This window comes from Miscanthus floridulus, chromosome 1 (genome assembly GCF_019320115.1).
Source record: "Miscanthus floridulus cultivar M001 chromosome 1, ASM1932011v1, whole genome shotgun sequence".
NCBI classification, from domain to species: domain Eukaryota; kingdom Viridiplantae; phylum Streptophyta; class Magnoliopsida; order Poales; family Poaceae; genus Miscanthus; species Miscanthus floridulus.
Genome location: NC_089580.1, coordinates 145,787,269 through 145,798,990, shown reverse-complemented (window position 1 = coordinate 145,798,990; position 11,722 = coordinate 145,787,269). Strand labels below are relative to the sequence as shown.

General features: G+C 51.0%; 1 protein-coding gene across 1 annotated transcript in view; it reads right to left on the bottom strand.

The window, feature by feature from the left end:
* Positions 1 to 4,533: 4,533 nt before the first annotated feature.
* The window catches only part of LOC136543169 (nuclear cap-binding protein subunit 1-like), a 44,932-nt gene continuing 37,743 nt past the window's right edge, over positions 4,534 to 11,722 (bottom strand). The window contains exons 14-19 of the mRNA XM_066535703.1: positions 7,296 to 7,434; positions 6,583 to 7,083; positions 6,013 to 6,312; positions 5,675 to 5,856; positions 5,158 to 5,269; positions 4,534 to 4,879 (exon numbers count right to left, since the gene is read on the bottom strand). Of these exons, the coding sequence (XP_066391800.1) occupies positions 4,760 to 4,879; positions 5,158 to 5,269; positions 5,675 to 5,856; positions 6,013 to 6,312; positions 6,583 to 7,083; positions 7,296 to 7,434 (1,354 nt within the window). The 3' untranslated portion in view covers positions 4,534 to 4,759. The remainder of the gene's footprint in view (positions 4,880 to 5,157; positions 5,270 to 5,674; positions 5,857 to 6,012; positions 6,313 to 6,582; positions 7,084 to 7,295; positions 7,435 to 11,722) is intronic.

The following is an 11,722-nucleotide window of genomic DNA, read 5'->3' as shown; positions in this document are numbered from 1 at the left end:
GATCGGCCTGAAGTGGGTATACAAGGTCAAGCGGGACGAGTGCGGCGCCATTGTCAAGCACAAGGCGCGTCTCGTCGCTCGAGGCTTTGTCCAACGCGAGGGCATCGACTTCGAGGAAGTCTTTACGCCGGTAGCACGCATGGAGTCCGTCCGACTGCTTCTGGCTTTGGTAGCAGCGAAGGACTGGCGCGTCCATCACGTGGACGTAAAATCAGCCTTCCTCAACGGCGAGCTGGTGGAGACGGTCTTCGTCAGACAACCTCCGGGTTTCGCTGTCAAGGGAGCGAAGCACAGGGTGCTTCGACTACGCAAGGCGCTCTACGGGCTGCGGTAGGCCCCACGAGCGTGGAACGCTAAGCTTGACACCACGCTAGGCGAGCTTGGGTTCACACGGTGCGCAACCGAGCACGCGCTCTACACGCAGCGACGGGGGAAGGAAGAGCTCATCGTCGGTGTGTATGTGGACGACTTGATCGTCACCGGCGCGCGTGCGGAGGACATCGACAGCTTCAAGCGCGAGATGGCGGCTCGTTTTCGAATGAGCGGTCTCGGCGCGCTCTCCTACTACCTCGGCATCGAGGCGAGACAGGGGAAGGAGGCGCTCACGCTCGGTCAGAGCGCGTATGCCTCGAAGCTGTTGGAGCGAAGCGGCATGACTGAGTGCAAGCATGCGTGACTCCGATGGAGGAGCGACTGAAGCTGACGAAGGCTAGTACCACGGCGAAGGTAGATGCAACACTCTACCGGAGCATTGTCGACGGTCTACGCTACCTAGTCCACATGAGGCCAGACATTGCGTTCGTCGTGGGCTACGTTAGTCGCTTCATTGAGGATCCCCGAAAGGATCACTGGGCTGCGGTGAAGCGGCTGCTGCGCTACGTCAAGGGGACGGTGGATCAGGGGATCGTCTTCCCCAAGACCTACGGAAGTAGGCTGCAGCTCACTGTGTTCAGCGATGCAGACATGGCGGGGGACATCGACGGACGGCGGAGCATCTCTGGCATGCTCGTTTTCCTCGGGTCGGTTCCAATCTCATGGTTGTCGCTGAAATAGAAGGTGGTGGCGCTGTCCACGTGTGAGGCAAAGTACGCGGCGGCGGCCACAGCGGCGTGTCAAGCTGTGTGGCTGCGCCGGCTACTGAGCGAGCTGACCAGTGTGGAAGCTCACCCACCAGCATTGATGGTGGACAACCAGCCCGTCATCGCCCTCGCGAAGAATCCGGTTCTCCACGACCGGAGCAAGCACATTGACGCCAAGTTCCACTTCCTCAGGGACTGTATCGATGGAGGGCAGATCGTCATCGAGTTCGTCGAAACTGGTCGGCAACTCGCGGACGTCCTCACCAAGTTGCCCGGCCATCTTCGGTTCACGGAGCTGAATGAGATAATCGGCATGGAGGGGATTCAGGGGTTAGCAGCAGGATTAGAGAAAATTTTGTTAAATAATATGCTGCTCTCCTTGTGTGAACGCGCGGCAGGGACAGACAGCGCCGAAAGGGCTACCTGCTACTGCACTGTAGCCGTTGCAGGGACAATAGCCGCAAGGTTCCCCTGCCGCACTGTAGCCACAGCAGGGACGGACGCCAAAGTCAGTCTTGTTGTCATATCTAGTCACTGTGGCAGTCTGACATGTCTGTGTACTAGAATTAGATGGGTAGAGTTGTATATATAGTTCTCCACTGTAACTCAGTAAAGAGAGTGAGTTTAATTTTGTCATCTCCTCTGCAGTGCTCCGGCCAGCGCTGATGCTTATGCTGAGTATGTGCTCGGTTCTTCCTTCCTTCTTCTATTTCTAGTCATAATGTGTGGTCGACAACATTGGTGAATGATCGATCAAGGGGCTAACAGGCCGTATTAGCCTGGCAGCGTCGCTTCTGCTCGCCGTCGCCCTTGCCCTCCTCGCGCCGCCGAGCCGATCAAAACCACGCCCACGCTCTGGGTTCTGGAGACTGGAGCTTCTGCCATCCGCTGCCCAGCGGTGGCAGCGGCGCCGAGAGCCTGGCCTTCGACCGCCTGGCCGAGGCCAGGGGGCAGAGGCAAGTGGGGCGGCAGCACCGTCGGCTCTGAGCTAGACCACGTCCGCGCATCCTGCTGTGCACGGCGTCCTTACTGAGGTGACCGTGAGCATCCGCCCAGCCGCATCTGCGCTGCCCCGCTCAGCGCCCGTGCCTGCAGTCCTTCACCAAGACCGGTGTCCTCTACATCGCCGACGCGTATCGTATCTGGGACTAATGAAGGTCGGGCCGGATGGTGGTGGTGAGGCCGAGGTGCTGGCGACTGAAAAAAAAAAGTAGATGGCGTGCCGGAAGACGTAGACCAGACCACTTGCGACGTCTACTTCAAAAAGCAGCACCACCTAACCGCGCAGATTTAGTTTAACACGGAGATCATGATGAAGGCCGACGCGACGGAGTGGCTGCAAGTACGACGTGAGGACAAAGCAAGTCACCGTGCTCAAGCCCGACCTGCCGTACCCGAATGGCGTCGCAATGAGCTCTGCAGACTGAGTTGCAACCGTATTTAACAAAGGAAAGTGTTTGGTACAGTAAGGTTTTATAAGCAAGTACCCCGAAAAAAACTAGAAAGTTTTAGTTATTTGCATGAGCAAATACAACCTGTATGACCTGTGAGATTGATGCGTGGATGCCGCACTCCGTATATTGCATGAGCGGAGTCGAGCTTAGGTAGCATTACATGCTACCAAACATCCACAAGAGAAGCGTCCCCTTTCTAAAGGGTATGGAGTAATGTTAATTTTTTCTCTCAACTAAGAGAGAAAAAATAGTATGATGGGAGCATGTTTTTACCCTTTCCGTCCTTTTTACCTAGCTTAGGTCCAGTTCGGCTTACCCCATATTCGGCTTGTTCGGCTTCTTTTTTCATCCGGAACAGTGTTTTTCTCTCACATCAATTCAGCCGGAACAGTGTTTTCAGCCAGTTTCAGCCAAGTTTCAGACCAACGAACGGGGCCTTATAGTGAACTTTTTTTTTCAAACTGAGTGCAAGATAACGCCAATAGTTTTCCAAACGATAATGTTTAGAAGTGGGCGTTCATCCATTTGGACGCGGCCCGCCCCACTCCACCTCGCTGCTGCCGCCATCCCCTGTCGCGCCCCCCATCCCGTGCGGCACCGCGCCACGCCCCCATCCCACGCCGTGCCCACTCCGCCTCGTTGTGCGTCGTGCCCCGTCCCTCGTCGTGCCAAGGTGCTTTCGCTACCGTAGTTCCCTACTAGGAAGGTTGTGGTCGCCGTAACGCGTGACCTCAGCAAGGAGATGTTGCGCTAAAAGCATATGTTGCTAATGTATGTTTCAAATGTTTCAGATGTATATGTTGCAAGTGTTTCATATGAATGTTGCAAAAATATATCGGAATGTTGCATGTGTTGCAAGTGTTTCAGAGGTATGTTGCAAGCGTCTATTCAAAATGTTTCATCTATTTTAGACATATGTTGCAACTGTTTTATCTAGGTGTTGCATATGTTGCACTGGCTATACACATGTTGTAAGCATATATTACAAATGTTTCATCTGTTTCAGGCAAGTATTTCGCGTTGCAGGTGCAGACCACCGGCGTTGGTGTCGACAAGGGCGGCAGGGCTAGGCCGCGACCACCAACGCAAGAGGAGGTGCAGGCCGCCGCCAGCCGGTGTGAGGAGGCAGGGGCGGATCCAGCAGTGGGGCGGGGGGCTCAAGCCCCCCTATCCAAACCGAAGCAGTGCAAATTACTGTAGAGCCCCTATAAATTTTTAGGCAAAGTTCTATAGTGTAGGGAAGGGCTGAGACTTAAGATCGAGCAGCAGTGTTGTTCAGTTCTCCCTAAAATATTTCCTGGATCCGCCGCCGTGAGGAGGTGTAGGCCGCGCGACGACGGTGTGGAAGAGGCCCGCGCGATTCCTCAGCAGAGTTCGAAGCGATGGAGGTGATCCACACCCGATGCGTCAACACGGGGATTGAGCCCGCGATGCGCCCGATGCATCCACACAGGGATTGAGCCGGGGGTGGGAGCAAGTCATACGGGTAGTGTGTGACAGTCCCATGTGTACGCGCAAAACTGTGCCTGCACCGGCGGCACGTGAATCCAAGCAAACGAGGTAGAGTAGACACAGGTGTCCGTCCAAACGTCCTAGCGCTAGCCTCTCCATTTTCCAAACGCAACTCTTTTTTTATTAGTGTGTTGCTTTGATCTTAGAAAATGTCTCTGGCTCCGGCTGTCTAGGCCTCTTAAAGGTACGAGCTTTTATTTATATCCTACCGGCGTACGAAACATAAAACATGCTTGTCAAAGGCTCGGCTTAAGCTTTCGGCCCAGCCATTGGGCAGGGTTCCATCGCACCATATATCCATGACTCATGCCGAAACTCTTGGAAACTGAGATATGATGTCTCCCATTGGCCTAATAGTAGGACAAAAAAGTGACTTGTAACTTGGCGAGGAAAGTATATGTGACTTTTAACAGTTTTTTCAGATCGTTGACACTTCCCTTGATAATAGGATCAGTCATCAATATATCAACCTCAGTCCTCAGGTAAAATTAACATCAAACCAAGCATACTCGGATATTACTACCAGAAAGCCAAAGTTACAAGACAAATTTTCCTTAAGAGACAGAAACAAGGGAAAGGGGAAAAACCCACAAGAAATCAAGGAGAAATCTTCATGCCTATCTGATTAGTTATACAAGGTTAAAAGTTGTCTTCTGTATCATACAGGTCAAATACACTCCGTTCTAGAAAGGAAGTGGGTAGGGTGTCAAAAATTCAAGGATGAGACCCTTCATTGGTAAATCTGCACAAACCAGTGAAAGCAGCTTTTCGGATAAGTGGGTGAACATCCCCAACGAAGACATCCTCATCCAACATTGCAATGTTTGACCAAATCTGTACCCGACATCATAAATGATAAATGATCAGTGTGCGATCAGAAGCCAATGAAATGATGTGCTCAAGTAAAGCTTTTGTAAAGGCAAGAGCAATTTTTCAGTATACAATATTTGGCTCTGATACACCTTATCCTGTCCATTACCATTGCTAGGACATGCAAGAGATCATTTGATATGAGATAAGGAATTGGCCCTTGCCAATTTGCACTAGGCAGCTGCCTACAAGATTTTCATATAAAAGTATTGAGATCCTCCAATAAGAGATAGCAATCTAACCTCACTTGCATATTGGCGGGAAAATGACTTGAGATAACCCAGTGTACAGAGACACCATTGCTCAAGCTCTCCAACATTGTATCCATTTTTTGTGTTTCGCCCATTCGGTTCACTGTAAAGATGGTGCACGAGTTAGCAGTTCAGAACAAGAGAATGACAAATATAGTTACTAAAATATCCAATCTGTATATAACTGGATGTTAACGCCAACTCCTGGCATACCATTGCTTGTGATCAGTGACAGTCATATGACACTGTTTCGACACTCCATACCTTACGAATTACTTTATCTAGGAAAATGCACATTTGGACTAGTCTCGAGAAGTTAAGATACTCTATACTGAATATACGAAATTTGCCCTATCATCTGAAAGAACATAACTGCAAAATTGTTGTTTATGTGGAAGACAGCAAAACCTAACTCATAATGAAACCCCATTAGTGTAACATTTCAATCCAAGATAGAGAATGCAGTTTATACTTATATGAGTGGTGCAATCCTGAATATCAGACTGACCTGTTGTTATCTGCTCCATTTTCATTGTCAATATCCATTGTTGCCGCTTCAGGATCTTGAGGTGCAAAATTTACACTTTGATCTCCAGTGCGCAGATTAGGAATTTCTCCATCAACAGAGACAGGCGGCAAACGTTCAGTGAGCACGTCAACAAAGCTCTTAAATAGCAACTTAAGCAGGTCCTGTCAAACCAAATAGTCAGACCAATAAGTGGGTAAAAGGATAGAACTCCATGATAGTAAAGTATTCCACAAAATACTGAGATTAAGCAATATTAATATCAATATATCAATGCACATACAAATCAATAAAAAATCTAACAAAAACAAATAATGCACCTTGCTTTCTTCAAGAGCCCGAGCAAGGAAAGCTCCCTTCACTTCTAAAGATTCTTCAATAGTTCTTTCCTCGTCCTCTGCATTTTTTACACGTAATTCGAGTCGCCTTATCCTACCTGGTCTTTCAGCTGGTGCAGGTTGCCCCTCTACAATCTCAAGCACTGATTTGGCCTCCTCCAGCTCCTTTATGGATTTTGCACTAGCCTCTTTAGCAACTTGAAGACCTTTCTTGAGTGATTGAATTTCCTTTCGGAGGTCACTGATCCGATTGTATGTTTTACTAACAGCATTTCTAAGAATCTGATGGAGAAATTTCAATCAGATATATTCAAACCAAAGATGAGGAATTTAGTTATAATGGGCTACAGTGGCAAAAGAAGCATCAAGAGGATGCAAATCACCATAAATATGCATCCAAACAAAACGGAACTCCCATTTTATAAAAAAAATGACTTTCACAATAATAATGAAAATTTGTTGACCTCTTTAAATATTGTTTTTATTTGGTTGATATATGTACTACTTTTTTTACCATAAATGAATGCAAAATTGTAGGGGCAAAGGATGCACCTCCCATGGTCGATCAGAAATATGAAATTGCTCAACATTGGCAGGAGAAAAAACCCATTTGACTATAGCCAAATTGGATACCAGGCGATAACCCATCATTCTGTCAATAGCTATAGCAGTCATCTGGGTACTGTTCTTCCAATAAGCACTGACTCCATTCATTAACAGTAGCTGCATTTCCTCATTTGGACATAGCTTAGAGATTATCTTATTATATCTCTCCAAAATAGTGATAAGATGGGTGAAACTTTTTGAACCCATGTCAAGAAGTGTCTGGCTAACAACATCAAGTGCAAATTCAGTACCATTTGTTGGAATTATTTGTTCCTCCACCCATAAAATAATATCATGTGTAGTCTTCTTTCCTCTAATCAAGCCAACAAGTTCCTGGGATAACTTCTGGCCATTGGTGTTTTCATTGCTTTCATCGCTATGGAATTTGAAGCTAGGCCCAGCTTTTGGGGGTAGCAGTTCTTCTAACTCAGCAGCATCCTCGATACTCTGCAAAAAAAAAAGGTGATGCAAGATACCTTGATTGCTTCTGCTGGGTTTCAACTCTAGCCTACCCCAACTTGTTTGGGACTTAAAGGCTTTGTTGTTGTTGTTGTGACGCAAGATACCTATTAATTCTGTTTTTTTTTAAAGCGTGCATATCAACATAGTGCAAAAGGAAACCCTCTTTGGTAAGTAATGGCTAATAGCACAAGATTAACCTGCTTGATTTTTTCAAAGTACGACAAGCGTACTTCCCTTTCCAACACTTCCTGGACAAAAACACGCTGTGGAGCCCATTTTGGGAGGTCCTTGACATAAGACCACTCCTGCCAAGGCCAAATGAATTGAAAATTTGACCTGTAGAAGCAGAGGAATATCATTACAATTCAGTAACAACCACCAACTATTTGAACGAAACAATATGTTCTGGATCCATTTGCGCGAACTGTATTAACGATGCATATGATGTTTTATTAATTATTACAAGCTCCTGTGCTGATTATTGGGAGTCATACTTTGAACATGTAAGTGTTGGCTGCTAGAGGGCAGCTTGGCCAACAGGCCGCTTGGATTGTATTGCAAAAAGACTTAGATACAAGAAGATGCTAACCACTGCATATATAAACAAGTGGTGTACCTACTCCTTAGCATATTCTAACTGCATAAAGCAGATGCTATGATACCTACTTGGTTGCCAAGGCACCATGATCAACTTGGTTGCCAAGGAACCTTACATGACAGTGAATAGTAAATAGCTATAGTAGGTAAATGTAAAACATCAACACTAGGCTAACTACTAACAATTCTCCCCTTTAGCCTTGTGGTCCTTGGAAGTGATCTGCCTGAGCCCAATTCTTCCCCTCATCTCTTCAAATTTTGATCTTCCAAGAGACTTGGTTAGAATGTCAGCCAGCTGATCAGTGGTGGATATGTGATCAGCCCTGATACTTCCATCTTCCAAGCAGTTTCTGATGAAGTGATACTTGATCCTGATGTGCTTACTGCGCTCATGAAAGACTGGATTCTTGGCTAGAGCAAGTGCAGACCTGCTATCAACTTTCAGTTCAACCACTTCCACATTCCTTCCAAGGAGGTCTGCCAGCAGCCTAGATAGCCAAATTGCTTGTTTTGCAGCTGTGGTAGTGGCAATGTACTCAGCTTCACAACTAGATAGAGCCACCACCTTCTGCTTCACTGACTGCCAGCACACAAGATTGCTTCCCAGGAAGAACAAGGTGCCACTAGTGCTCTTGCTGGTGTCAATGTCTCCAGCCAAGTCACTGTCGCAGTACCCAACAAACCTTGCTCTCCCTGGAGCCTTAGTGTAGTGCAGGCCAAGCTCCAGAGTACCAGCCACATATCTCAAGATGCGCTTGATGGCTGCTTGGTGTTCTGCAGTCGGCCTCTCCATGAATCGACTGACAAAGCCTACTGAGAAGGCTAAGTCAGGTCTTGTGTGGACCAAGTAGCGCAAGCTGCCCACCAATCTTCTGTATTGGGTAGGATCAACCTCTGCAGCTGTGCTCTGCCTGCTCAACCTTAGCCGCTCCTCCATTGGTGTATGGGCGGGGTTGCAGGCATCCATACCTCCCAGCTCAAGGATCCTCTTGGCATAATGGGTTTGCCTCAGAGTGATCCCAGCTGAATCTTGGTGTACTTCGACCCCCAGGTAGAAGGACAGGAGGCCGAGGTCGCTCATGTCGAAGACCTTCTTCATCCGAGCCTTGAAACCTTCTATGGCTTGAGCGCTGGCACCGGTGATGATCAAGTCGTCAACATAGACGCCGATCAGCAGCAGCTCCTCCCCTGTTCCTCGCCTGTACATTGCGGCTTCATGGTCGCTTTGCTGGAAACCCATCTCCTTGAGGGTGGCGTCCAGCTTGGCGTTCCAAGCTCGCGGAGCCTGCCGTAGGCCATACAAAGCCTTGCGCAGACGGTACACCATCTTCTCCTTCCCGGCGACGGTGAAGCCAGGTGGCTGCTTTACATACACCTCCTCCTTGAGGTCGCCGTTAAGGAAGGCAGATTTGACGTCCATATGGTGGACGCGCCATCCTTCTTGGGCCGCCAGCGCGAGGACTCAGACAGATTCCATGCGCGCCACGGGAGCAAACGCGTCGTCGAAGTCGATCCCTTCCTGCTGGACGAAGCCCCGCGCCACCAAGCGCGCCTTGTACTTGGTCACCGCGCCCCGCTCGTCCTTCTTGAGCTTGTAGACCCACTTCAGAGTGATGGGCCGATGACCGGGAGGAAGCTCCACAAGCTCCCAAGTGCAGTTCTGCTCAACTGCCTTGATCTCCTGCTCCATGGCGGCCTGCCAGGCAGGATCGCCTTCAGCCTTCGCGAAGTTGGCCGGCTCGCCGGCGTGCGTGAGGTGAAGCTCAGCGAAGAGACGTGAAGCCGGCAGCGGTGTGGGTGCGTCCCCGATGATGTTGGGCATGGTACGGTACCGCAGCTGCTCGCCGTCGTATGAAGCTTCTTGTCGGCCTGCTCGGTCTCTGCTGCTGGTGAAGCAGAGGAGGCTGGTGAAGCAGAGGAGCCTTGTGGATCGTGCTCCCCTGGAGCTGGTGACGGCGCGCGCGGCGGAGCTCCGTCTGTGTGGACTCCCCAGAACTCGATGTCGAAGTCGCTGGAGGCGGAAGCAGACGTCCCGGCGGCCGAATTGGACCAATCCCAGCCGCGCCCTTCATCAAACACCACGTCGCGGCTCACCTTAACGCGTCCCTCGTCGCCGGATCGAGGACCCGGTAGGCCTTGGCGCCCTCGGCGTAGCCGATGAAGACCCCAGCCTTGCCGCGGCCGTCGAGCTTGCGTAGCTGCCCGAGCTCCCTTGTGTAGGCGACGCAGCCGAATGTACGCAGGTAGCTCACCGCCGGCGCTCGTCCGTGCCAAGCTTCATAGGGGGTCTTGCCTTGCAAGCTTCTTGTCGGCGCGCGGTTGAGTAGATGCACCGCCGTCATCACCGCCTCCCCCCAGAATTTTGCCGGCATGGACCTCTGCTTCAGGAGTGCGCGCGCGGTCACCACGACCGTCTGATTGCGCCGCTCCACAACACCGTTTTGCTGCGGTGAGTGTGGTGCAGAGTAGTGCCGCTCGACTCCTTCGGCGGCGAAGTACTGCGCCAGCTCGCCGACGGTGAACTCTCCTCCATTGTCGGTCCGCAGTACCTTGAGCTCACGGCCGGTCTCCTTCTCTGCTTCGGCCTTCACCCGCTTCACGGCATCCGCAGCAGCATCCTTGGTCGGCAGAAGCACCGCCCACATGAAGCGGGTGGCGTCGTCCACCATCAGCAAGAAGCAGCGGCGCCCTCCTGGTGTCGCCGGTGTCACCGGCCCGCACAAGTCGCCGTGGACGAGGTCCAGGGGCGCCTGCGCGCGGTACTGTGCCTGCTGCGGAAACGGCTTGCGGCGGAGCTTGGTGGTGACGCAGGTGTCGCAGACTTGCTCCGCATGCTTGATCACCGGCATCCCCCTCACCATCTCCTTGCCGAGCTGGTGCAGCGCCTCGAAGCTGAGATGCCCGTAGCGCTCATGCCATCTCCATGACTCGTCCTCCTTCCTGGCGGCAAGACATACCGGCTGCGCGGCCTCCAAGTGCAGGATGTACAGCCGACTGGGCCCGCGATGTACCTTGGCGAGAAGACGACCACGCCGGTCCCAGATGCGGAGCACTCCATGGTCAATCTCCACCCTGGAGCCTCCTTCGTCGAGCTGCCCCAAACTCATAATCGAGTTCCGGAGCGCTGGGATGTAGAAGACGCCATGGAGGACGCTGTTAGTCGTTGAATTCTCACTCTTGGTAGTAGGAGAATTCTTACTTTCATCGAGAGAGGATGACACTAGGAGTTGGGGCAATTTTCTTGTCTATTTCTCACACAAGCTCACACAATGCCATACCAACCTGAGGGGTTGGGGTTACATATTTATAGGCTGCTAGCCAGCCAAGCATATGCCAAGATGCTAGTCTAAGATGCTAATATGTTGTCCTAGCTAAGATGCTGTCCTCTAGTCTAAGATGCTGTCCTAAAAACAGAAAAACAGCCACAAGGACCATGTGAGCAACAACAGCCCCACAAAGACCAGCCACACATGACTTATCCATCATTCTCCCCTTAAGTCTTGTGCGTCGTTTTGTGGGAGAGTTGAACCATCCCGGTCCTGGAGCAGAGCTCAAGGAACTTGATCCTCCCAAGGGGCTTGGTGAGCAGGTCCGCAAGCTGGTCCTTGGTGTTGATGTAGTTCGCCTTGATGCTCCCTTCCTCCAAACAGCCTCGGATGAAGTGGTACCTCACCCGGATGTGCTTGCTGCGTTCGTGGAACACGGGGTTCTTTGCCAGGGACAGAGCGGACTTGCTGTCCACCCTGAGCTCCACCGCTCTAGTGTCTCTGCCGAGGAGATCACCAAGCAGTCGAGCGAGCCAGAGCGCCTGAGTCGAAGCGGTGGAGGCCGCTATGTACTCGGCCTCGCAGCTGGACAGGGCCACCACCTGCTGCTTGACCGACTGCCAGCTAACGAGGCACTTGCCGAGGAAGAAGAGGATCCCGCTCGTGCTCTTGCTGGTGTCGATGTAGCCGGCGTGGTCGCTGTCGCTGTACCCGACGAAGTGTGCCGCCCCAGGACACCTCGGGTAGTAGAGGCCGTGGTC